This window comes from Hyla sarda, chromosome 4 (genome assembly GCF_029499605.1).
Source record: "Hyla sarda isolate aHylSar1 chromosome 4, aHylSar1.hap1, whole genome shotgun sequence".
In the NCBI taxonomy this organism is placed as follows: domain Eukaryota; kingdom Metazoa; phylum Chordata; class Amphibia; order Anura; family Hylidae; genus Hyla; species Hyla sarda.
Window position 1 is genome coordinate 249,808,944 of NC_079192.1, and position 24,520 is coordinate 249,833,463.

The 24,520-nt window shown below is 39.9% G+C and overlaps 1 protein-coding gene across 4 annotated transcripts in view; it reads left to right on the forward strand.

The window, feature by feature from the left end:
- DOCK4 (dedicator of cytokinesis 4) overlaps positions 1 to 24,520 on the forward strand; it is a 351,745-nt gene that overhangs the window by 228,676 nt on the left and 98,549 nt on the right. For all 4 annotated transcript variants that reach the window (XM_056573904.1, XM_056573906.1, XM_056573905.1 and 1 more), the window contains exons 28-31: positions 3,532 to 3,607; positions 5,391 to 5,491; positions 7,627 to 7,685; positions 14,147 to 14,295. In XM_056573904.1, coding sequence (XP_056429879.1) covers positions 3,532 to 3,607; positions 5,391 to 5,491; positions 7,627 to 7,685; positions 14,147 to 14,295 — 385 coding nt within the window. The remainder of the gene's footprint in view (positions 1 to 3,531; positions 3,608 to 5,390; positions 5,492 to 7,626; positions 7,686 to 14,146; positions 14,296 to 24,520) is intronic.

Consider the following 24,520-nt stretch of genomic DNA (forward strand, 5'->3'; position numbering starts at 1 on the left):
GAAAACAGGACAAAGTGTTTCACCCATGTAAGAGACGTATATTACATAGTTTTATAACTTGGCATGATGGGCTCAAAGACTTAAACGGGTATTCCGGGCAAAAACATTTTATCCCCTATCCAAAGGATAGGGGATATTATGTCTAATCGCGTGGGGTCTGCTGCTGGGACCCCTCGCAATCTCCCTGCAGCACCCGCATTCTATGCAGGAGCTGCATCTCCAGTTTCAGAAACCTCTGGATGTGATGTCACCCCCCCCTCCATGCATGTCTATGGGAGGGGGCATGATGACCATCACGCCCCCTCACATAGACATGAATGGAGGGGACATGGTGTGACGTCACATCCCCAGTCCCGGAAACCCGGAGGTTTCTGAAACTGGAGATGCAGCTCCTGCATAGAATGCGGGTGCTGCAGGGAGATCGCGCTGGTCCCAGTGGTGGGCCCCCGCGATCAGACATCTTATCCCCTATCCTTTGAATAGGGGATAAAATATTTTTGCCCGGAATACTCCTTTAAGAAAAAAATTGTTTTTAACACCCCTTTTAAAGTTATTAAAGTTCAATAATAATCTACTTACCATGGATATGAATGGGATGTTTGCAACCATGTTCACATGCAATGGAAATGTTACCATTCAGAAATACGTAGAATGTTACTTATTTTCTCAGATTTACAAAAGGAGAGAATTAGCCCCACAGAATGACAATGGCGCTCATTCTTGTGTGGACCTATAGTGATAAAAGCTATCCTGTTATATATTACCTCTAAACTGTATGGAAATTCTGAGTCTCCATAGCAGCATGATAGATCTACTTGCAGCATCAGCTGTTAGGCTAAGGTGCTTCACAAAACCACCCACGTACAAAAAAAAAAAAGATTTATTAGGGATTCTGAAGAACTCTATTAAATGATAAAATATACCAACCACTGCAGAGTAGTTGAAATGTTAAAGCTTGAATATGTGTCTTATCCTGGTGGGGCAGGGAGAAGCTGCCAGAGACCACCCCGATATCTAGTGGTTCAGGCAGCATTAAAATGACCATGGGTTAAACCTTTTTCAAGCTTTGGGATGTGTCTACCCAGCAGGAGCAGTCTGTGACCACGTTTGCCGGCAGTGATAGAGCTTTATGTGGTCAGTAACAATATCACGGGATAAAAAAAGTATGTGTGTAGATGGATGGCCAGCTAGAGCATTAAGCAGTGTTTTTTTTCCAACTGGGGTGCCTCCAGCTGTTGCCAAAATACAGCTCCCAGCTTGCAGAAGTTGTAGTTTTGCAACAGCTGAAGGCATCCTCGCTTGGAAATACTGGCATGAAGCATCACCACTTGCTCTTGATTTATAAGAGACCTTGTTTAGTTTGATAATGAATCATTTCCTTTTTTAATGTAGCTGTAAGTAGTATAGTTACTGTCCTTAATATAGCAATGAACCAGGTGTATGCGGTAAAAACCAGACTATAGTTAACAGGATGTGGCAGATTTGGCTGTGGAATAAAAATATGACCCCGTACACTGTAGAATTATGCTGCATTTTTATTTATGACAAACATATTATAAAAGCATTTTTCAGTTTAAATGGGTACTCCAGGGATCTCCTGTCCTTGGCGTGCTCTGGTCCCCACCTTTCTGGAATCGAGCAAGTGACCACCCGCTCAGCCAATCACCAGCTGCAGCAATGTCTTGCTACAGCCTGTGATTGGCTGATCGGGCCGTTACTTGCCCACTTCCAGAAAAGTGGGGACCAGAGTGTGTGGAGGACAGGCCTCATGTAACAACTCTGGGTAAGCACCATTCACACTCAGCCATTCCCCCTGCTTTGCTGTTTTGCGCTATGGAGCTCTCTTTTGTCTATGAATACATATAAACACAGTTAATGATAACGAAAAGAATATATTCTCACATAGGAATGAAGGAAGGTTATAAAAGACTTTCTATTTTATGCATTTGGAAATAAAGCACAAGCTATTTTGGAAATCCCAATCTAATGGCATTTTGCTGAAATGTAATATTTCTAATAATGATTACAGTTTATTTTATGTATTCATTGACATTGGCCCTCTTTGTCCTGTACAACACGCTATAAAAATCAATCAATATATTCGTGCAAAAATGCAGTAAGATAAGCAGTAGTATGTATTAGGGGAGAGCATTGACTGAACATGCTTCCAGTCTTCGGGGTTTGGATATAGAGACTGTTCTGTCTTGTGTTATCACCGGGACCATACTGGGCTTATATCCATTGTCAGGAAGACCATAAGCACATAGGGTCAGTAATGTGAGCACTTGACACAAGGATGCCAGTTTCAGCAAAAGCCATGCCCCTGAGGAGGAAATGGGTCCTTCTAATTGAATGTAACAATGAATTAGCTTTGCCAGTCATGAAACCAATTAAAAGCCTAATGTCCTTTGCTATTCAGCTACATACTGAAGCACTCTAGCTCACTTCCAGTTCCTGCAGCTGCTCCTAATCGCTGCGTGCCAGCTCCACCACTTTGACTTCACAGAGCGGGCAGGAGAGAGACCCAGGGGAGATGCTTCATTTGATTAAAGACTAAGGAAAACATAAATAGCACATTGTGGAAGTGGAGAGCTCATTAGGGTTCAGTAAATCTCCTGACACCAAATCACACAGGTTCTTATTGATACTGTAAATATTCAGCTGACGTGGCTTTTTTCAGTGTATAATTCGGTACTTCAGTTACAGCTGCATACAGAATACTATCTGTGGATTACAGACCCTTTTCTGGAGGAGGCACCTGAACATAATCATACTTCATTAACATGTCTTGTTTGTGTCATTTCATAATGTTTTACGATAGAAGTGCTTTTTTTTTTTAAGATAGAATGTGTTTTTATTTGGAGTGTGCACTATCCTGGACATTAAGAGTGGGTTCATGCTGTGTATTTATTTCAGTTTAACATTTTATTCAGTTTAACATTTTATGACTTAAAAAAAAGTACTTGTTACCGAATGCTACTATTCATTTGCTGATGGCATACTTAAGAATCCGTTTTCTATTGACTAACATTTAAAAAACAAACTAAAAAAAAACAACTATTTGTAATGTATGTGTGTGTGTGTGTGTGTGTGTGTGTGTGTGTGTGTGTGTGTGTGTGTGTATATATATATATATATACACACACATTCACATATTATTTTTTGAGTTTTTGTACACTCGTATGCCAAAGTTTAGACACCCCTACAATCTCCATGATTTCCATTTATGAATAATTGGGTGTTTTGATCAGCAATTTTATTCTGAGATATAAAATATCTAAAAGAAAATGACTGCGTCTTATAAAATATATAAATATATATATAAATTGCTGATTCAAAAACCCAATTATTTAAAAATTAAAATTATGGAAATTGTCAGGGGGGCCTAAACTTTTGCATACGACATTATACAGCAAAATTAAACATACTGTAACAGTGAACAAGTGACAAAAAGGCAGCGTGAAACATTTCATGCCAATGTTTATATGCAATATTTTAAATTCTTAAAACAAAATGTTTTTTCCCCCGCAGTGTCATTATTACAACTGTATTGTATCTTTCTGATGCTCTTCGTAAGAACTTCCTAAATGAGGGCTTTGATTATAAGGTAAGGATGACTTTCAGACTCTGGGAGACTTAGCTAAATGTGGAATTATGCCAATTTGCCTCTTCTCTTACTCATTAATGTATTTCACAATGCTTAATAGCAGGCCGTATTAAAGGGGTTTTTTTTCTGGCAAAAGTGACTCATGACAAATAGTCTGGATAAGCCACCAATAGCTGGTTGGCAGGGTAACAACACCGGGCACCCCAGCCTATTAACTGTTCTTCAAAGCTGCAGTACCTGGATGTACATGTTAAACAGAGCCAGAAACCTAGGCTTCATACATTGTTTTGTAACCATGCCGGGTTACCTCTGCTAAGCTCCTATTGAAGCAAAGTGAATTGAAGCCAAAGCTGCAGAGAATCCAGAGCATGAGCAAATCAATCACTTTTGCCTGGTAAAGCCCTTTATACCCTTTGATTGATGATGTTTATTTTCGTCATGGATCTGTTAAGGCTTTATACACCGGGCTTTGGATTTGAGCCCGCTCCATACCCAGCGACTCCTGGCTGCTTTCAGAAGCTGAGGGCCACTGTTGATAACTAGTATTCTGTCAATTTTCTGGACCCATCAGAAACCTGGACTGCATCACTGGAAGTGGCGTGGTTTCTTTAGAAATTAGAGTTACTATACATGTGCACGTTCACACCTTCTGCCCCTGCACTGGTGGGAAAAAGTGACAGCACTGGCAGGAAGAAACAATTGATGGCAGAGCCATTCTTCTCATTGTGCTATTGTTCAAAGTGCTGCTCTTGCCATCAAGGGAGAGGCAATATTTAGGGTTAGAGGTTACGGTAACCCATAACCCTGTACACTGACATGCCCCCCAATAAATACGTCTAGCAATCAGGGGCAAGAGCAGCAGTTTGAGCAGAAGAACAATGAACAAAATGCCTCTGCCATCAATTTCTTCTACCTGTAAGTGATATTAGGGATTGTTGTAATCGTACCGACTTGATAACATGTTAGACTTACCGCACAACATGAAAGCCACCCACCTTGGATTCTGCTGTATGCCATTCATTTCCCATTGAATTAATTGACAAACATTACAGTTATGTATGCTTTTATTTTTGCATACAAAATAGCGTAGTTGGCATCTTTTTTTGTACATACAGCAAAATTAGACATACTGAAATGGAAATCCTCAAAATGGAGACAGAAGGTGGTATGAACACATCCCAGTAGCAGTTTATGCATGTGGACAACCAAAACACAGTTTAACCTGATTGTGTGGTTTCATATAGCAGTGTCACCTGCATACTAGTATGAAGTCCTTACAGTTAATATATCTTATCTGTAAAAAAAAAATATATATATATATATATATACCGTATATATAAATATTTTTGTTTAAAGGGGTTTTTCAGGTGAAATTTTTTTTTGCATTGGGGGCATATTTGGGGCAGACTAGTATGTAAAGTTCCCCTTACTGCTTATAAAGATTTTTTATTTGCCTTGAAAACCCTTTAAAATGTTGTGCCATTTGACCAATACCTTCTTACCATAAATTTTCCCCAGCTATAAGATCATTGCAGATCCAACTTTTCCTAGTTGCAAAGGAAGCTGTGTACAATAGCTCAGGATAAATGTAGTGTTACGTGGCACTTATTCAAAAAAAATGTCACACCATGTAATGCATGCCATGTTGAGTCCACCAAAGCTGAAAGTCTTGTTTTGCTCTGGCTTATAGAAGGAAGAGAAATTCTTATCTCTTTAAACAACCGAGTTATCATTACAATAAATAAATTGTTAAATTGTCATGTTTGTACTTTTTTTTTCACAGATATGGGATTCATACTTTTACCTTGCAGTCATTTTTATAAACCAGTCCTGTTTACAGCTGGAGATGTTTACCCCTTCCAAGATGAAGAAAGTGCTGGAGAAGTAAGTGTGAATTAGAAGTTTTATGATGGTTCTAGATTGTTGTGAGTGTTTATGAGTTTGCCAACTCTTTGGGTACATGGAGGCTGAGCTGTAGGTTTACTATGAATTCAGTCTACACCGATTGTGATTGACAGCTGTTTCATACTAAAGAGGCTAATCCGTAACAATATCTAAGCCCAGAAACAAGTGACGCCTACATGACACACACAGCTGTATCTCTCTCTAAAACTGTAACTATTAATAAATAAATAGTTCAGTACCTCACAGGTTCTACAAAGAATAGTACACATGAATGAATGAAGTAAAAATAGTGGGTGTGAAACACTCAAATAATGGGGAACCTAGTACTCAAGGGCTTCATATATGAACTCCTAATGAATTAGATCGAAACTAGAAAAATTGAGTCATTTCAAATAAATACAAATATTTATTTTATTGATTACATAAAAAACAATAAATGGGGGAAGCTAACACAGGAGGTAAATGGGACAAACCAATGGCGTCACTGCTGCCAGCACATGTAAACATCATGGGGAAATCCAAAAGAGACAAAAGGTAGACTGTGCATACTAGTACAAAGACGTAAATCTTAAAGTGCATAAAATACAATACCAACCTCAAAAATAATAGAAAAAGCGCAAGAGTGCAGCAGGAGTGACGCCACTGGCGTCACTCCTGCTGCACTCTTGCACTTTTTCTATTATTATATTATTTTATTTATATATATATATATATATATATATATATATATTATTATTATTATTATTATTATTATTATTATTATTATTATAAGACATAAGTCTTAAAGTGCATAAAATAAAGTACCAACCTCAAAAATAATAGAAAAAGCGCAAGAGTGCAGCAGGAATGACGCCACAGGCGTCACTCCTGCTGCACTCTTGCACTTTTTCTATTATTATTATATATATATTATTATATATATATATATATATATATATATATATATATATATATATATATATATATATATATATATAAATATAATTATATTATTATTATAAGACATAAGTCTTAAAGTGCATAAAATACAGTGAAAAAGATTAAGAAAGTGTGAGATGTACTCAATCTGGTGTGGTGACGCCAGTGGCGTCACTCCTGCTGCACTCTTGCGCTTTTTCTATTATTTTTGAGGTTGGTACTGCATTTTATGCACTTTAAAGGGGTATTCCGCTCCTAGACATCTTATTCCCTATCCAAAGGATAGGGGATAAGATGTCAGATCGCCGCGGTCCCGCTGCTGGGAACCCCTGGGATCCCCGCTGCGGCACCGCGCTATCATTACAGCACAGAGCGAGTTCGCTCTGCACGTAATGATGGGCGGTACAGAGGCCGGAGCATCGTTACGTCACGGCTCCGCCCCTTGTGATGTCACGGCCCGCCCCTTTCAATACAAGTCTATGGGAGGGGGAGGGGCGGTCGTCACGCCCCCTCCCATAGACTTGCATTAAGGGGACGGGCCGTGATGTCACGAGGGGCGGAGCCATGACGTCACGCTTCTCCGTCCCCCGTTTCGCCCGTCATTACGCACAGAGCGAACTCGCTCTGTGCTGTAATGATAGCGCGGTGCCGCAGCGGGGATCCCAGGGGTCCCCAGCAGCGGGACCGCGGCGATCTGACATCTTATCCCCTATCCTTTGGATAGGGGATAAGATGTCTAGGGGCGGAATACCCCTTTAAGACTCATGTCTTTGTACTAGTATGCACAGTCTACCTTTTTTGTCTCTTTTGTATTTCCCCATGATGTTTACATGTGCTGGCAGCAGTGAAGCCATTTGTTTGTCCCATTACCCTCCTGTGTTAGCTTCCCCCATTTATTGTTTTTAATGTAATCAATAAAATAAAGATTTGTATTTTATTTGAAATAACTCAATTTTTCTAGCTTCGATCTTTTTAGAACTGTATAGCAATCCAATATCCTGTGTCTTTCTAACAGAAATAAAAAGCATAAATGATCATCACAATGGATAATGGTGTGAATTTTCATGGTCAAAATCTCAGTACATTTTGCTAGGTGAATACTCAGTGGGATATACGGGTCTAAAAACACTATATGAATGTTCATTGTTGTCTGTAATACTGTTTTATGGAATGTTTGATACTTTTTATCTCTTTAGATATGGGGACATGAGGGTGACAATGGGCTGTGAAATCTTCAGCATGTGGCAGAATCTAGGTAGGATGATCCTTCATTTTTAGCATTTGGTATTTTAAATAAAACTGCAACTGCTGGAAGTCTAGAGTTTTGTGATCATTAAGTGGCCTTACTTCAATTGCCTCTACGAAAAGATTATACGCGATGACCGGCTGGAGTGATCATTTGGTGCATAGATGCCTTAACAGCTTGTGCTGCTCGGATTTCTCACAGTTCTCTTGACAGATGTAAATGACTACTACATGGTTTGGTAAAGGATTATCTACATCTGTTTCTGACTCATTATCTGGGATGTTTTATCAATCTGAAAAGCTGAAACGGGCTAAATGGGTTAAAGTAACATATTATTATAGCATAGCCAGTATATACGAACTGCTCTCCAGATTATAGATAAGAATTAGTATTATGGACTATCCAGAGCTTCCCTCAGTGAGTAATTCAGTACAGAAGGTTTAAATATATGTATGTGCTGAACTTTTTAGTTAGATCATTTCCCTCTATTTAATTAATCATAAAAATGCTAATAAATCCTGAACAGGACACTTGAGATTATTTTTATTTTTTTTTAAAAGAAGAATTATTTCCGAATTTGGTGTCACAAAGAACAGATTGTCCTAATATTACTGAAAATGACACCTAAAAGAGACTCCAGAATTATTTGTTCTTTGATGGTATTACGGAATAAGATAATTATTTAGATAAAAATTTCACCCCAAGACATGTAACTTAACTTATGTATTTGTTTACACAAATTGTCAGCATGTTTATTCTTTACTCATCCCTGAACAGCCCCCTGGTTCCTTCCTCCCTCGTCTCCTGTTGTCTCAGGAAGCTTGGTTATATCTCATCTCTGAGCTCAAGCCTCGCCCCCTTAGTGGTGTTTTCACCTCTGTCCAGCCCCTACAGCCTACTTGACCATCTCCTGGTCATCTACACATCTTTATTCGAACATTAAGGGAAGAATGAGGTGTCTTTACAGCGTGCTGCCTTGTGCTGAACAATGCCATAGGCAGAGGAGTAGCCAGGGGATGAATACACGAGTTGTGCAGCCTTGCTGGCTGTGAAGAGAAATGTTCTACAGCAGTTCTATCTGGGTATCTAGCACAAGGAGTGGTGTGGAAGGGGAGTAGGCAGGGTTGGAGGGAGGGATATCATGGAGAGCTAAAAGAATGCAATGCATTCTGGGAATTGTACTACAGAGCAACTTCTCATCAAAGAAGCAGTGGTTTCTGAAATGAGGAAGGTTCAGACCCACAAAACAAATGGATTGTTTGTGGTTTCAAAACTGGGGCAGAAACATAAGCAATGCTATATAGTTTTTAAATTATTATTATTTTTACTTAACTAGCATTAGAATTCCACTTTAAAGTGCCCATACACATTAAGCAAAGCTCAGCTTAATCCATATTGGATTTTGACATTCCAGCTTCTATGTTTCCATAAGATATATAGCACCTCTAACAGAAATCCTGTATATTGAAGTAAACGTGAACATTTGGCTGAGCAGTTGTTATTTTAATGAACTATTATTTAACATTTATTTAAACCCTTAAGGGCATTGGACGTAAATGTATGTCCTGATGCACTGGGAGCGCACCAGAATGTACATTTACGTCCTGTTCATGAGGCGAGCACTGGAGCGGTGCTAGCATCATGCACCGCAGGTCCTGGCTGCTATCAGCAGCCAGGGAGCCGCCGGTAATGGCGGACATGAGTGATCGTGCTGATGTCCGCCATTAACCCCTCAGATGCTGTGATCTATACAGATCATGACATCTGGGCAATGTGGCACTGGTCTGATCGCCCGCGACAAAATGACGGACAGAGGTCCCCTCACCTGCCTTCTCTGGTCTTCTTCTTTGGTGTGAACTTAAGCAGACCAGAGAAGAAGATAAAATGTGATCAAATAGTCACTTATATACGCAAACGTGGTACCAAAAAAAAAAGATATCCTTAAAGTGTATAATTTATATAATGTAGATAATACCATTATATGTATTAATCCACAACAGGTACACTCTGCACTAGCGCACTACTAAATATACTGTATAGTAACTCCTCCGTGCTCACATGTAGAATAAATGCACATCCACAATAAGATACATACAAAGAATGGAGCACTCACCCGGTCTTGTATTTCAGTTGCGATCTTCTTTATTGCATATCACAAACGGACACATGTGGGAGAGCGGACGGGAACAGGGGGGTTGGGGGAGTGTTTGGACAATGGTCCATATCGCACGATGTGCGCTTCCTAGGCCCCTCGGGGCCTGATGAAGCGCATATTGTGCAATACGGACCGTCGCCCAAACACTCCCCCACCCCCATGTTCCTGTCCGCTCTCCCGCATGTGTCCGTTTGTGATATGCAATAAAGAAGATCGCAACTGAAATACAAGACCGGGTGAGTGCTCCATTCTTTGTATGTATCTCACTGTGGATACAAAATTATATGTATATTTGTAATATACATTAGTTAAAACGTGTATATCTGTGTCCATACAGCTATTGTCTGTGTGCCTCTGTGAGGAGACCAAATACAGGAAGTGTGGGTAGATAAGCAGGGCTCTGTGCACTGAGGCTCTATGACCCCCCCCCCCCCCCCAGCTCACACATCAGGATGATTGACAAGCCAGGAGCCAGCACAGAGCCCTGCTTGTCCTGCCCTCACTTCCTGTATTTGGTCTCCTTGCAGAGACATACTGGCAATTGCTGCAGGGACAGCATTTTTCACCCAAAAATATAAAAAAAAATGTATTCAATGTATATTACAAGTATACATATAATAGTATTATCTACATTATATTAAAGTGTTTGTTCACAACAGTTACAGTTTAACCCCTTAAGGACTCAGGGTTTTTCAGTTTTTGCACTTTCGTTTTTTCCTCCTTACCTTTTAAAAATCATAACCCTTTCAATTTTCCTCCTAAAAATCCATATTATGGCTTATTTTTTGCGTCCCCAATTCTACTTTGCAGCTACATTAGTCATTTTACCCAAAAATTCACGGCAAAACGGGAAAAAAAATCATTGTGCGACAAAATCGAAAAAAAAACGCCATTTTGTAACTTTTGGTTGCTACCGTTTCTACGCAGGGCATATTTCCGTAAAAATGACACCTCATCATTATTCTGTAGGTCCATACGGTTAAAATGATACCCTACTTATATAGGTTTGATTTTGTCGTACTTCTGGAAAAAAGCATAACTTCACGCAGGAAAATGTATACGTTTAAAAATGTCATCTTCTGACCCCTATAACTTTTTATCGGTACCATTTTTGTTTTGATCTGACTTTTTGATCACTTTTTATTCATTTTTGAATGGTATAAAAAGTGATCAAAATACGCTTTTTTGGACTTTGGAATTTTTTTTACCTGTACGCCATTGACCGTGCGGTTTAATTAATGATATATTTTTTATAGTTCGGACATTTACGCACGCGGCGATACCACATATGTTTATTTTTATTTACACGGTTTTATTTTTTTTTTATGGGAAAAGGGGGGTAATTCAAACTTTTATTAGGGAAGGGGTTAAATGACATTTATTAACACTTTTTTTTGTACTTTTTTTTTTTGCAGTGTTATAGGTCCCATAGGGACCTATAACACTGCACACACTGATCTCTCATGCTGATCACTGGCGTGTATTAACACGCCTGTGAACAGTGTTATCGGCGCTTGACTGCTCCTGCCTGGATCTCAGGCACGGAGCAGTCATTTGTCGATCGGACACCGAGGAGGCAGGTAAGGGTCCTCCCGGTGTCCTGTAAGCTGTTCGGGACGCCGCGATTTCACCGCGGCGGTCCCGACTGGGCAGCCGGGTCTTTTTCACTTCAGACGTGGCGGTCAGCTTTGATCGCCGCGTCTGAAGGGTTAATACAGGGCATGACCGCTATCGGTGATGTCCTGTATTAGCCGCGGGTCCCGGCTGTTGATAGCCGCCGGGACCGACCCTATATGCCGCAGGGACACCATGGGACCCCGCGGCATATCGTCGTTAAGGGGTTAAGGGGTTAATGTCTATGGCAACAGTTGTGGACATGGACATTAATGTCTCTGGTCAGTATAATTAAACAGTTATTTAATGTCTATGGACAGTAATATTAAACTGTTTTTTTTAAAGAACTGACATTTCTGTTTAAAGGGGTACTCCGGTGAAAAACTTTTTCATTTTAAATCAAATGGTGCCAGAAAGTTAAACAGATTTGTAAATTACTTCTATTAAAAAATCTTAATCCTTCCTAATCTTATTAGCTGCTGAATACTACAGCGGAAATTATTTTCTTTTTGAAACACAGAGCTGTCTGCTGATATCACGAGCACAGTGCTCTCTGCTGACATCTCTGTCCACTTTATGAACTGTCCAGAGCAGCATATGTTTGCTATGGGGATTTCCTTTTACCCTGGACAGTTCCTAAAAATGGACAGAGATGTCAGCAGAGAGCACTGTGCTCGTGATGTCAGCAGATAGCTCTGTGTTTCAAATGGAAAAGAATTTCCACTGTAGTATTCAGCAGCTAATAAGTACAGGAAGGAATAAGATTTTTTAATAGAAGTCATTTTACAAGTCTGTTTAACTTTCTGGCACCAGTTGATTTAAAAAAAAAAAAAAGTTTTTTACCGGAGTACCCCTTTAAGTAAATACCTGTACTCCCCTTAAGGATAAGATGTCTGATCGCGGGGGTCGCCGCTGGGATGAAGTGGCAGATATTTGCTTTTTAGAACATTATTTGTCATTTGTTTATTGCACTTTATTGCTTTATTTGCACGTCCTTACTTGTAATAAAACACTAGGCACTACTGCTATTAACTAAACTATCTCTGCACAAAAAAATTATAAAGGTACAAATCAAGACTCTGGAGCAAAACATACAATAGCAGGTGCACAATGTGAAAAAAAGGTAATGCTATACAATGAAGAAATAGTAGCAAAGTAACATTGGCACTCACCCACAGTTAAAAAGTAACTTTTTATTATACATAAGTAGACAGTAGAGCATGAAATAGACTGTAGCCATTCCTGTCTTCAGCTTTGGCTAAGGTTGTTTATTCTATTCTGCCAGCGGGCAGCTTTTAATATGCATCATAAGGGTCTATTGAAACGTACAGTATCCTGTGCATACATGATGCACATAATTTGAAGTTGTAGATTGTATGCTGCAGATTTTAATGTTAACTAAATGACTGAACACAGCATCAAATAAATCTTCAACTTCAAATCTTGCGCATCAGATTTACATAGTATACTGTACGTGTGAATACACTCTAAAGGTGTACTTCATATATTCCTACCAATTGAAGTCAATGGTGTGACCCTCTTCTAAAAGTTACTTTTTAACTGTAGGTGAGTGCCATTGCTACTTTGATACTATTTCTTTATCATTTTAGTCATATTTGAGTTATACCTTGCCATAGTTCTAAATCTATTCTTGCCCTTAGCCTATTATGATCTTTTGCAGCTCTAGGAGGGATGGTGGATGGTATGTAACTTATTCCGGTACAAACTGGACATTGGTGTTTTTAACAGTGTTTGGTCTTTGTAATGTTATATAATGAAATGGCAATTTATGTGGGTATCTAAATAGTGGTTGCGAGCATATTATTCCTTGCAGTCGGTTTCCTTGTTTTGGTCTACATATGTAAACACAACATACATGTGAAGACTGGAGGGCATGTTAGTACTAGAGAATAGCCATCACTTTATAACTGTAATAAGCCCTAAATAACTGTAATCACATAACCAGTAAAGGGAGTCTCCATACAAACATAGGTAAACATTAACAAAGGCAACAGAATAATGATCAATGCCCACCTACTCTCACATGGTCCCATGAGCCACAATGAAGATGTAGGGGACTGTTGGTATTCAAGCACCCTGTGACACCATTGACCTATAGGGTTGTTATTTATTAGAAGTTTTGCAGGAAAAGGCACAGTGATAGAAAGTAAGAGGCAATCAAGAGAAGCAAGAAGAATGTTGTCATGCTCTTGTTTGAATTCACTGACATCTTGAGTCCAATCATGTCCAACATTGTTGATGGCGAAGATGTGTAAATATGCATTTGGTGGAAAAAGTGATTTGATTGGTTGATTATACTGCCAAATGTGTATATATTCACTTATATACTTGATATATGCTTGACTTAGACCTAATGGGGTTGAAACATTGCATGTTTATTTGGATGCTAGTAAACGAACACTTTGAATTTGAAGTGGATTCTTTTGGATTGGAGGTTGGGACATCTCTTTGAAAAAGATAGTGACACCTAGTTGACCATAAATTCATTCATTGGAATACTTAATCCCAATAAATCTGGTTTTCATTCAGGTTGTTTTCCTTTAGATATTGTAAAACTAAAATAAGAGTGTTTGAAATTCGTGGAGATCTGTTCTCTTATCATCACTGGAAATCACGAAAGAAGTCAAAGTCCTTTAATCATATTACCATTTACTATTGTACTATATCTGTTCTTTTGCAGGTGAACACAAACTGCATTTTATCCCAGCCTTAATTGGTCCATTTCTAGAGGTAACATTGATACCCCAACCTGACTTACGAAATGTAATGATCCCTATCTTTCATGACATGATGGACTGGGAGCAAAGAAGAAGTGGCAACTTTAAACAGGTACCTGATATATTTAGGAAAGAATATAAGCATTTACACCTGTAAGGTCATTACAAAAGTCATTCTGCTATACCAGTATCTAGACCTCTTAGGTTCAACATGCAAATATATAAATTGACTTTGTTGAAAACATAACTCATTAAGGCCATTCCTTTATAGGTAAGTAGCCATTGACACTACTGGCATAAACCTTGTTCTACGCAATCCCAATGTTAAACTGGCAGCACTGTCAAATGAAAAAAAAAAAAAAACGGTAGGCGCTAACCAATATATCATGTCATTGAGATTCCACAAGATACAAATGGTCAGGAGGATGAGCTGGCCTTTCCTCAGCCTTTTTTTCAGACCTAACAAGAAGGCAATGTCATCAACTTTATATACAACAATAAAAACAGTCTACAATGCATGAGAATTTTAAAAGTATACACCTAGCCTATGGCAGCAATCCAAAATCCTCACAAATAAGCAGTATTATAATCCGATCAAAGGTCCAGTGGCATCAAAGTCAATAAAACATCTTGTTGCTAATTGTAATACCCTGTTATCTATATTAAAATTCCCCAAATTAGGTCTACAAAATGCATAACATCAGGATTAGAAGTGTGATAATCACGTTCTGTATATGTTTAATGAGGTAAGTACAGCCCCTCCCTGTACCAACTGAGCAAATGTTTTCCTTAGATATAGACTGCGAATCGGTTTCTCTATAGAGAAACTATTACAAGGACCTAGAAATACATAAACCATGCCATTAGCCCTACAAGAAATAAAATCTTCTATTTTGTTTTGCTTACCTCCTATACATAGGCATAATCCTACCAGAATCTGGTTGCGTATATAACCTGATATATTTGATCTGCCATATGGCTGTATTCAAATAAAAAAATAAACTGTCCTTTTTTTTTTTCCTACTGTAAATTAATTTATTATGATCAAATTTTACTTGTTTTTTCAAAAGCCTTCCCAAAAACTAGTTGTGAGGAACCCGGTTTTTGCTGATGCTCAGTCATTTCCAAGGAGTAAAGGAGAAGCATAATGGAAAAAAACTTTTTATCTGAAGGATAGAGGATAAGTTTGAGATCATAAGGGGTCCGAGTGCTGGGGCCCCCCGCAATCTCCTGTTTGGAGCCCTGTCTTTCCTTCACAGCAGTGCGTCACGACCCCCACCAGAATCGGGGCCCGCCACGCCCCCTCCTTCTAGCTCTATGGGAGAGCCGAAGATTGCTGAATGGCTCTCCCAGAGGAGGCATGGCGGCACCCACTTATCCCCTATCCTTTGGATAGGGGATACATTTTTTTCCATGATACTTCTTCTGTATCCTTTTGTCTTTACAGTAACTTTCTGTAAGTTTACTTCAACATCTACTCACCTACATTGTTTAAAATACCACATTTATGGCTTTAAACTGAAGTAAATATATTTTTCTCCAGTATGGAGAAAAACAAATTAGCTACAGTGGCACTACAGGGGTCCCATTGGCCTTACCATACATTGATTATATCACTGGGTGAACGAATTGTGATGCAGGCCTCACATATAACATTCAGACAGGAAAGTTCCTTCATAACAATGCATCTTGTATTCTTAGTATCGCATCAGATTGTCTAATGCGAGAATATAAATTTTCAATGTCTATGAAAGCCAATGATTCCCCCTCTTAAACCTGTATTCTGTCTTACAAAAGCATTTTAGTGCCCCCTAAGTACAATGGCATATTCTGGTGCAAAGGGCGTAAGAACCAACCCAAAAAGGTAGAAAGCAAAGGTAGTTACTTGTGTTTAATTTATATGTGAGGCCTTGGACTTTGTCTTGTGTATAATGCATTTTCCTTTAATGACCTATGGGTATTATCAATGTATGGGGTGTGGGCATGGGAACCCCTGTAGTCCTCACTGTAGCTAATTTGTTCCTTTCTATATGGAAAGAAATATATCTATCTCCGCTCTAAACCCTACAGTGCGTTGGTTATTTATAACACTGGTACAGGTATATAGATACCCTCATAGTATAAATTGGGTCTCAGAAAGAATTCTATTAGTTTTTGAAATACTTAAAGGGGTATTGCAGGCAAAAAAAATTTTTTATATATCAACTGGCTCCGGAAAGTTAAACAGATTTGTAAATTACTTCTATTAAAAAATCTTAATCCTTCCAATAGTTATTAGCTTCTGAAGTTGAGTTGCTGTTTTCTGTCTAACTGCTTTCTGATGACTCACGTCTCGGGAGCTGTCCAGCTCCTATGGGGATATTCTCCCATCTTGCAAGGGATATTCTCCCATCATGCACAGCTCCCGTGACGTGACATCATCATTGAGCAGTTAGACAGAAATCTTCAGAAGCTAATAACTATTGGAAGGATTAAGATTTTTTAATAGAAGTAATTTACAAATCTGTTTAATTTTCCGGAGCCAGCAGATATATAAAAAAAAGTTTTTGCCTGGAATACCCCTTTAAATAATTCACTAAATAAGGAATTTACTGCAGAATTGGGAGATAATACAGTCCAGTTATTGGATGTCAAAATATATTTACTGTCCAGACAAAAGGATGTAGAAAAGGTATGGCCAAAATGTCATTATTGCACTTTCATAGCCATCATCCCTTGCATGTTAAAAATGTGTTACTGTACGTCCAGTTCTTATAACTGTGCTGTACAAATAGTGATTATAACACTTTCTAAATCTCAAGCCTTGTAATTGGTGAGTGTTTGTGAGAACGAGGTTCCTCAGAATTAATCATTGGGAGTGCTTTTCAAAAAGCAGATGGATGTAGTGCTGTAGAGCTCTTCTCTCCCATCTATACACAGGATCTAAGGAGCTCATCCCAGCGGTCAGATCCACTCATCCCCGCGATCAGACACTTATACCCTATCCTGTGGAGAATTATTGAGGCCACTGTGCTCTTTGGATTTTTTTTATTGCAGCAGATTTTTTTTGTACCGTTATTCAGATCTGTGCATCCACACAGTTCTGTCTCTGAGCTCTAAGGGTAGCTCTTTCCTCCTCATGGCTTGGTTTTTGCTCTGATATACATTGTCAGCTGTAAGACCTTATATAGAAGGGGCTGTGTCTTTCCAAATTATGATCCATCAACTGAATTTACCACAGGTGACTCCAATCAAGGTGTAGAAACATCTGAGATGATCAAGAGAAATGGGAGGCCCCCAGAGCTAATCTGAAGCATCATAGCAATGGGACTGAATAGCATGCAAACATTTATTCTCCCCATTCTCATTATGGGGTATTGAGTAAAAAATTATTGGGGGAAACATTGAGAGATTGTGCTATTTTGTCTATTGTTTAGAAAATATAAGACTCTTATAGATTAGTTAGTTTGGGGATTGTTTTGATAGTTCTGCAGGACAGTAGAATAATTTGTTGCATTGTGCAGCACAGAACAGCAATTTTTGGTGCCTGAACTGCACTATACGTAACCAAATGATGGTAGGATCATCCCTATGTATAATGCAATGTACAGTGTACAAGATTTTATTTCTTGTAGGACCAAGGACATGGTTTATGTATTGCTATGTATGTAATAGTTTCTATGTAGGGAAAACGATCCACAGCCTATGGAACCAACTACTCCGGTGTTTTTATTTTATTTATTTTTTTTTAAATCAACTGGTGCCAGAAAGTTAAAGAGATTTGTAAATTACTTCTATTAAAAAAATCTTAATCCTTCCAGTACTTATAAGCTGCTGAATACTACAGAGGAAATTCTTATCTTTTTAGAACACAGAGCTCTCTGCTGACATCACGAGCACAGTGCTCTCTGCTGACATCTCTGTCCATTTTAGAAATTGTCCAAAGCAGCATACATTTGCTATGGGGATTTTCTCCTACTCTGGACAGTTCTTAAAATGGACAGAGATGTCAGCAGAGAGCACTGCGCTTGTGATGTCAGCAGAGAGCACTGTGCTCCCATAGACTTGCCTTGAGGGGGCGGGACGTGACGTCATGAGGGGGCGGGGCTATGGCGTCACTAGTTGCTGGCTCCAACGTTCGGAGCAGTTTGTTCCAAACGCTGAGCAGCGGAGTACCCCTTTAAGGAACATATGCCCTAAGTGAGGGGAGGGGATGTTCTCATCTCATTCAACACATACGAGATTGGCACAATTTTAATCTTGATTTTATGCCTTTTCTGGTTTAATATGGGTGAGACCTAATAGGGGGATTGTAATATGTAAAGTAAACAGGTTATTACAATTATACAATTATAAAGAAGATGTAATATTGCCATGCCATTTCACTGTAAGGATTTTAGTGCATTTCTATAATGTGACGGTCCATTAGCTTTACCGATAGCTAGAAAAATATATCCTTTTTGTAGGCCTGTAGTTTTGTAGAAGACCTGTAGACAGAATTGACATGGACTAAGCATACCTAGGGCTCTTAGACTACCTACTCTGGACTTAGGAAAGTTTGCTTTGGAAGAAAGTCTTAGTGCCCCTAGTCAAATGACATTTTCTGTTAATGATAACATGCCATTTAAAACATTTACAGGAAATAAACTTCTCAATGAACGTGTGCAAAGTAAAAAAAAAAAAAAAAGGAAACATTAAATTTGGCAAATCTGCAAATTTGTTAATATTCAAGGGTGGTTCAAACCCGGCAGAACAGGAGATTCTCCTACAGAACAGCTCTCCATTCTGGCTCATATGCTCCCTTTTAATGATAATTCTGAGTCATTCAAATTATGGACTGTTTTACAGTGGTTCTTTACTCCGACTCATAAAGTAATGCCAGAATAGTAATATCCAAACTATGGACCTTGATTTTTTTTCAATGACTTGCATGCAGGCAAACAATACTAGCCATTGGACGGACTTGTACATCTCTACTTCTACGGCATATTAATATTCTATTTATTCTGTTAGTGATATTGATGTTTTTCTTTATATACTTGACCAATCTGTGAAATTCCTCTTGTCTCTACTATTTTTATTTTAGAAGATCACCTTAAAGTAGCGTTTCTACTATTTTATTTACCTATATTTGATAGGTGAAGGTCATTTGGCCCTCATAAGACTGGTAAAAATGGTGGGTGCATATAGAAGAAGACTGGGTGTAGAGGCATCTGTATATGTTTGTGGCACATCCAAGTGTGCTAGCCAAAGGGAAAGAGACCAAACTTAACTAACCCTTTTTTGTGTTTTTTTAAATTCTCATTTCAGATTCATGTACACGGTGAATAACGTCAATTTTTTTGTTTTGTTTTTTTGTTTTACGTATGTTGTGTGTTTATAAATTAACTTTACCGGATTATTAGTGGAAGTCCAAACCGGGGCTTAGCATTAGCCCAAAAACAGCTAACACTAACCCCCAATTATTACCATGGTACCCTAGATGGTAACAGACTATTTGAGGGGGTAATAGTTGGGGGCGCTAAGCCCTGACTTGGTATTGGACTCCACTACTTAGGCTGTAAAGGAAAAAAAAAATTTTAGCTAAAATTAAACACCCACGACATCATTGATGTAGTCCATGGAATATAACATTATCCATTGTAGACATGTATCTGAAACGACAAGAAAAGAAAAACAATAAATGGGTAAGTAAATTTTGGGCACTCTACCCTGGGGAGAGCACACATAAAATGTATAAGGGTACGTTCAGACCAGCGGATCCACAGCGTATTTTATGCTGCAGATCCGCCGCTGAAGGACCCCTACAGGGTACCTCAGATGTGCCTGCTCAAGCAGACATTATAATTGCACATCGCTACTGCTCTCGGCCTATCTCAGGGACCAGGGGGAGTGGCCGAGATGTATGCCTCACTTACCAACCCTCGTCACCAATGGAGGTTGGCAACAATAACAAGTGGAAACTTAGACCCAGGGCATCCCATCTGCGCCCACTGACACTTCGTTCTCGGAGCTGCAGTTCATATCGGCTGCAGCGGATGTAGCTAACAGTGCCATTCCGCCAATTGCTAAGGCATAAACACCACTGGGAGTCAGTGATTGGCAGGGCAGCACTGTGAGCTACATCAGCTGCAGACGAGACAACCTGATACCAGAGCCTGGCATGGAGAAAAGGAGGGATGTGTAAGCTTTTTTTCATTTTATTATCAAGCTTAACCTGTTGGGGACCACGAGCGTATGTGTACGCCCTTGCGCCCTGGTACTTAAAGGGGTATTCCAGGCCAAAACTTTTTTTTATATATTTGCTGGCTCCGGAAAGTTAAACAGATTTGTAAATTACTTCTATTAAAAAAATCTTAATCCTTCCAATAGTTATTAGCTTCTGAAGTTGAGTTGTTGTTTTCTGTCTAACTGCTCAATGATGATGTCACGTCCCGGGAGCTGTGCAGTTCCTATGGGGATATTCTCCCATCATGCACAGCTCCCGGGACGTGACATCATCATTGAGCAGTTAGACAGAAAACAACAACTCAACTTCAGAAGCTGATAACTATTGGAAGGATTAAGATTTTTTAATAGAAGAAATTTACAAATCTGTTTAACTTTCCGGAGCCAGTTGATATATAAAAAAAAAGTTTTGGCCTGGAATACCACTTTAAGGACCAAGGGTGTACCTGTATGCCCGTGGTAATTTCGATCCCCGCCGCTAGCTGGACGGGGATTGGAACGGGATTGCCTGCTGAAATCATTCAGCAGGCAATCCCGTGCAAATTCCTGACACCCATGTCGGCAATCGCAGCAAATCGTCGGTCAATTCAGATCGGCAATTCTGGGCTTATTGGGTCTCTGATGACCCGATAGCCCAGAAAATAGGGATGATCGGAGCTTTCAGAGACAGCTCCGACCTTCCTGAAGGATAGGAGCGAGGTGGCAGGGTACCGCCTCCTCCTATCCCCTGCGATTGACCGATCAGGCACAGCGGGGGAAGATTGCGGCGACGTGCGGGGACCGCCGGCGGCTGTTACCTTGGTTCACGCAGGGACCAGGGACCGTCAGCTAACAGGAGGTGGCAGGCAAGTGGAGGCAGTGGCGGCGGTGTCCCAAATGCAGCAGTGAAGATTGCGGTTAAGTGATCTTCACTGCTGCTTCTAGGAGTTTCAAAACTCCAACTTCCAGCATGCTCAGACAGCCTTTGGCTGTCTGGGCATGCTGGGAGTTGAAGTTTTGCAACATCTGGAGGGCCACAGTTTGGAGACCACTGTCGTTCCAGATGTTGCAAAACTACAACTCTCCGCATGCCCAGACAGTCCAGGCAGGGAGTTGTAGTTCTGTAACATCTGGCCCTTCAGATGTTGCAGAGCTAAAACTTCCAGCATGCCTGGACAGTCTCAGCATGCTGGGAGTTGTAGTTTTGCACATCTGGAAGGGCACTGATTGGAGACCACTATACAGTGGTGTCCAAACTGTAGCGCTCCAAATGTCAATTCAAAGCATTCCGAGACTGTCCAGGCATGCTGGGAGTTGTCGTTCGGCAACATCTGGCCCTTCAGCGAACTACAACTCCCAGCATGCCTGGGTATGCTTGAAGTTGAAGTTTTGAAACATCTGGAGGGCTACAGTTTGGAGACCACTACACAGTGGTCTCCAAACTGTTCTCCTCCAGTTGTTGCATAACTACAACTCCCAACATGCCTTTCGGCTCTCTGGGCATGCTGGGAGTTGTAGTATTGCAACAACTGGAGGCACACTGGTTGGGAAACATTGTCTGTTTCCTAACTCAGTGTTTCCCAACCAGTGTGCCTCCTGCTTTTGCAAAACTATAACTCCCAGCATGCACAGACAGACCATGCATGCTGAGAGTTGTAGTTTTGCAAAAGCTGGAGGCACATGGGTTGGGAAACACTGAGTTAGGAAACAGACAGTGGTTCGGAAACACTGCGGTAGTCTGTTACCTCAGTGTTTCCCAATACCAACCAGTGTGCCTCTAGCTGTTGCATAACTACAACTCCCAGCATGAACGGTCTGTCAGTGTACAGGGTACATTCACATGGGCGGGGGTTTACAGCAAGTTTCCCGCTTCAAGTTTGAGATGCGGGAAATTTTCCACTGCAGCGGGAAACTCACTGTAAACCCCCGCCCGTGTGAATATACCCTAAAAACACTACACTACACTACTCTAACCCAAAATAAAGAGTAAAACACTACATCTACACTACACCCTTACACTGTTGACGCCCCCCCCCCCCAATAAAAATTTAAAACTTTTTGTACATCAGTATTTCCAAAATGGAGCCTCCAGCTGTTGTAAAATAACAACTCCCAGTATTGACGGACAGCCATTGACTGTGCAGGCATGTTGGGAGTTTTGCAACAGCTGGAGGCACCCTGTTTGGGGAAAACTGACGTTAAGCATTTTTGGTGGAGGAGGCAAGTGTAACGCTTGCATCCGGGTACACCCCTATGAAAATTCCCTAATTTTGTGCTCAAGTGCGCATGGTGCTCTCTCACTTCAGAGCCCTTTCGTATTTCAAGGCAACAGTTTAGGGCCACACATGGGGTATCTCTGTACTCGGGAGAAATTGTGCTACAAATTTTGGGGGGCTTTTTCTCCTTTTACCTCTTATGAAAAGGTAAAGTTGGGGTCTACACCAGCATGTTAGTGTAAAAAAATAAAAATTTTTACACTAACATGCTGGTCTTGCCAGATATTTTTAATTTTCATAAGAGGTAAAAGGAAATAAAGACCCCCAAAATTTGTAACACAATTTCTCCCAAGTACGGAAATACCCCATATGTGGGCATAAAATGCTCTGCGGACACACAACAGGGCTCAGGAGTGAGAGCGCACTATGTACATTTGAGGCCTAAACTGGTGATTTGCACAGGGGTGGCTGCTGGTTACAGCGGTTGTGACATAAATGCAAAAACATACCCACATGTGACCCCATTTTGGAAACTACACCCCTGACGGAACGTAACAAGGGGTGTAATGTAATTTTTTATTTGCACAGCCCACTGTTACAAAGATCTGTCAAACGCCAGTGGGGTGTAAATGCTCACTGTACCCCTTGTTAGGTTCCTTGAGGGGTGTTGTTTCCCAAATAGTATACCATGTGGGGTGTTTTTTGCTGTTCTGGTACCATGGGGGCTTCCTAAATGAGACATGCCCCCCAAAAACCCTTTCAGCAAAATTCGCTTTCCAAAAGCCCAATGTCACTCCTTCCCTTCTGAGACCTCTAGTGCACCCACAGAGCACTTTACATCCACATATGAGGTATTTCCTTACTCGGGAGAAATGGGGTGTAACAAAAAAAATTATGTTTTTCATTTTCACGTCCAAATTTATTGAAAATTCGTCAAACACCTGTGGGGTGTTAAGGCTCACTGTACCACTTGTTACGTTCCTTGAGGGGCGTAGTTTCCCAAATAGTATACCATGTGTTTTTTTTTTACGCTGTTCTGGCACCATAGGGGCTTCCTAAATGTGACATGCCCCCCAAAAACGATTTCAGCAAAATTCGCTGTCCAAAATCCCATTGTCACTCCTTCTCTTCTGAGCCCTCTAATTTGCCCAAAAAGCACTTTACATCCACATAGGTATTTCCTTACTCAAGAGAAATTGGGTTACATATTTTGGGGGGCTTTTTCTCCCTTTACCCCTTGTAAAAATGAAAAAAATATGGGTCTACCAGAACATGTTAGTGTAAAAAATGAAGATTTTAAATTTTCGCCTCCACTTTGCTGCTATTCCTGTGAAACACCTAAAAGGTTAGCAAACTTTCTGAATGTCATTTTGAATACGTTGAGGGGTGCAGTTTTCATAATGGGGTCCATTATGAGGTATTTCTAACATAAAGACCCTCAAACTCACTTCAAAACTGAACTGGTCTCTGAAAAATTCTGATTTTGAAATTTACTTGAAAAATTGGAAAATTGCTTCTATACTTTGAAGCCCTCTGATGTCTTCAAAAAGTAAAAACATGTCAAGTTTATAATGTCAACATAAAGAAGACATATTGTATATGTGAATCAATATATAATTTGCTTGGTATGTCTATTTTCCTTACAAGCAGGGAGTTTCAAAGTTATAAAAATGCAAAATGTTCCAATTTTTCATGAAATTTTGGAATTTTTCACAAGAAATTGTTGACGAAAATTTACCACTAAGGCTCCTTTCACACTATGAATTTTTCCGTTTAGGAACTTCCGTCAGAAGTTCCATCACTACAGCTGCAAAACCCGGCCGTTACAAAACCCCTGATGGCCGTGACTAAATTCACACTATAAAATTTACCACTAAGGCTCCTTTCACACTATGAATTTTTCGGTTTAGGAACTTCCGTCAGAAGTTCCATCAC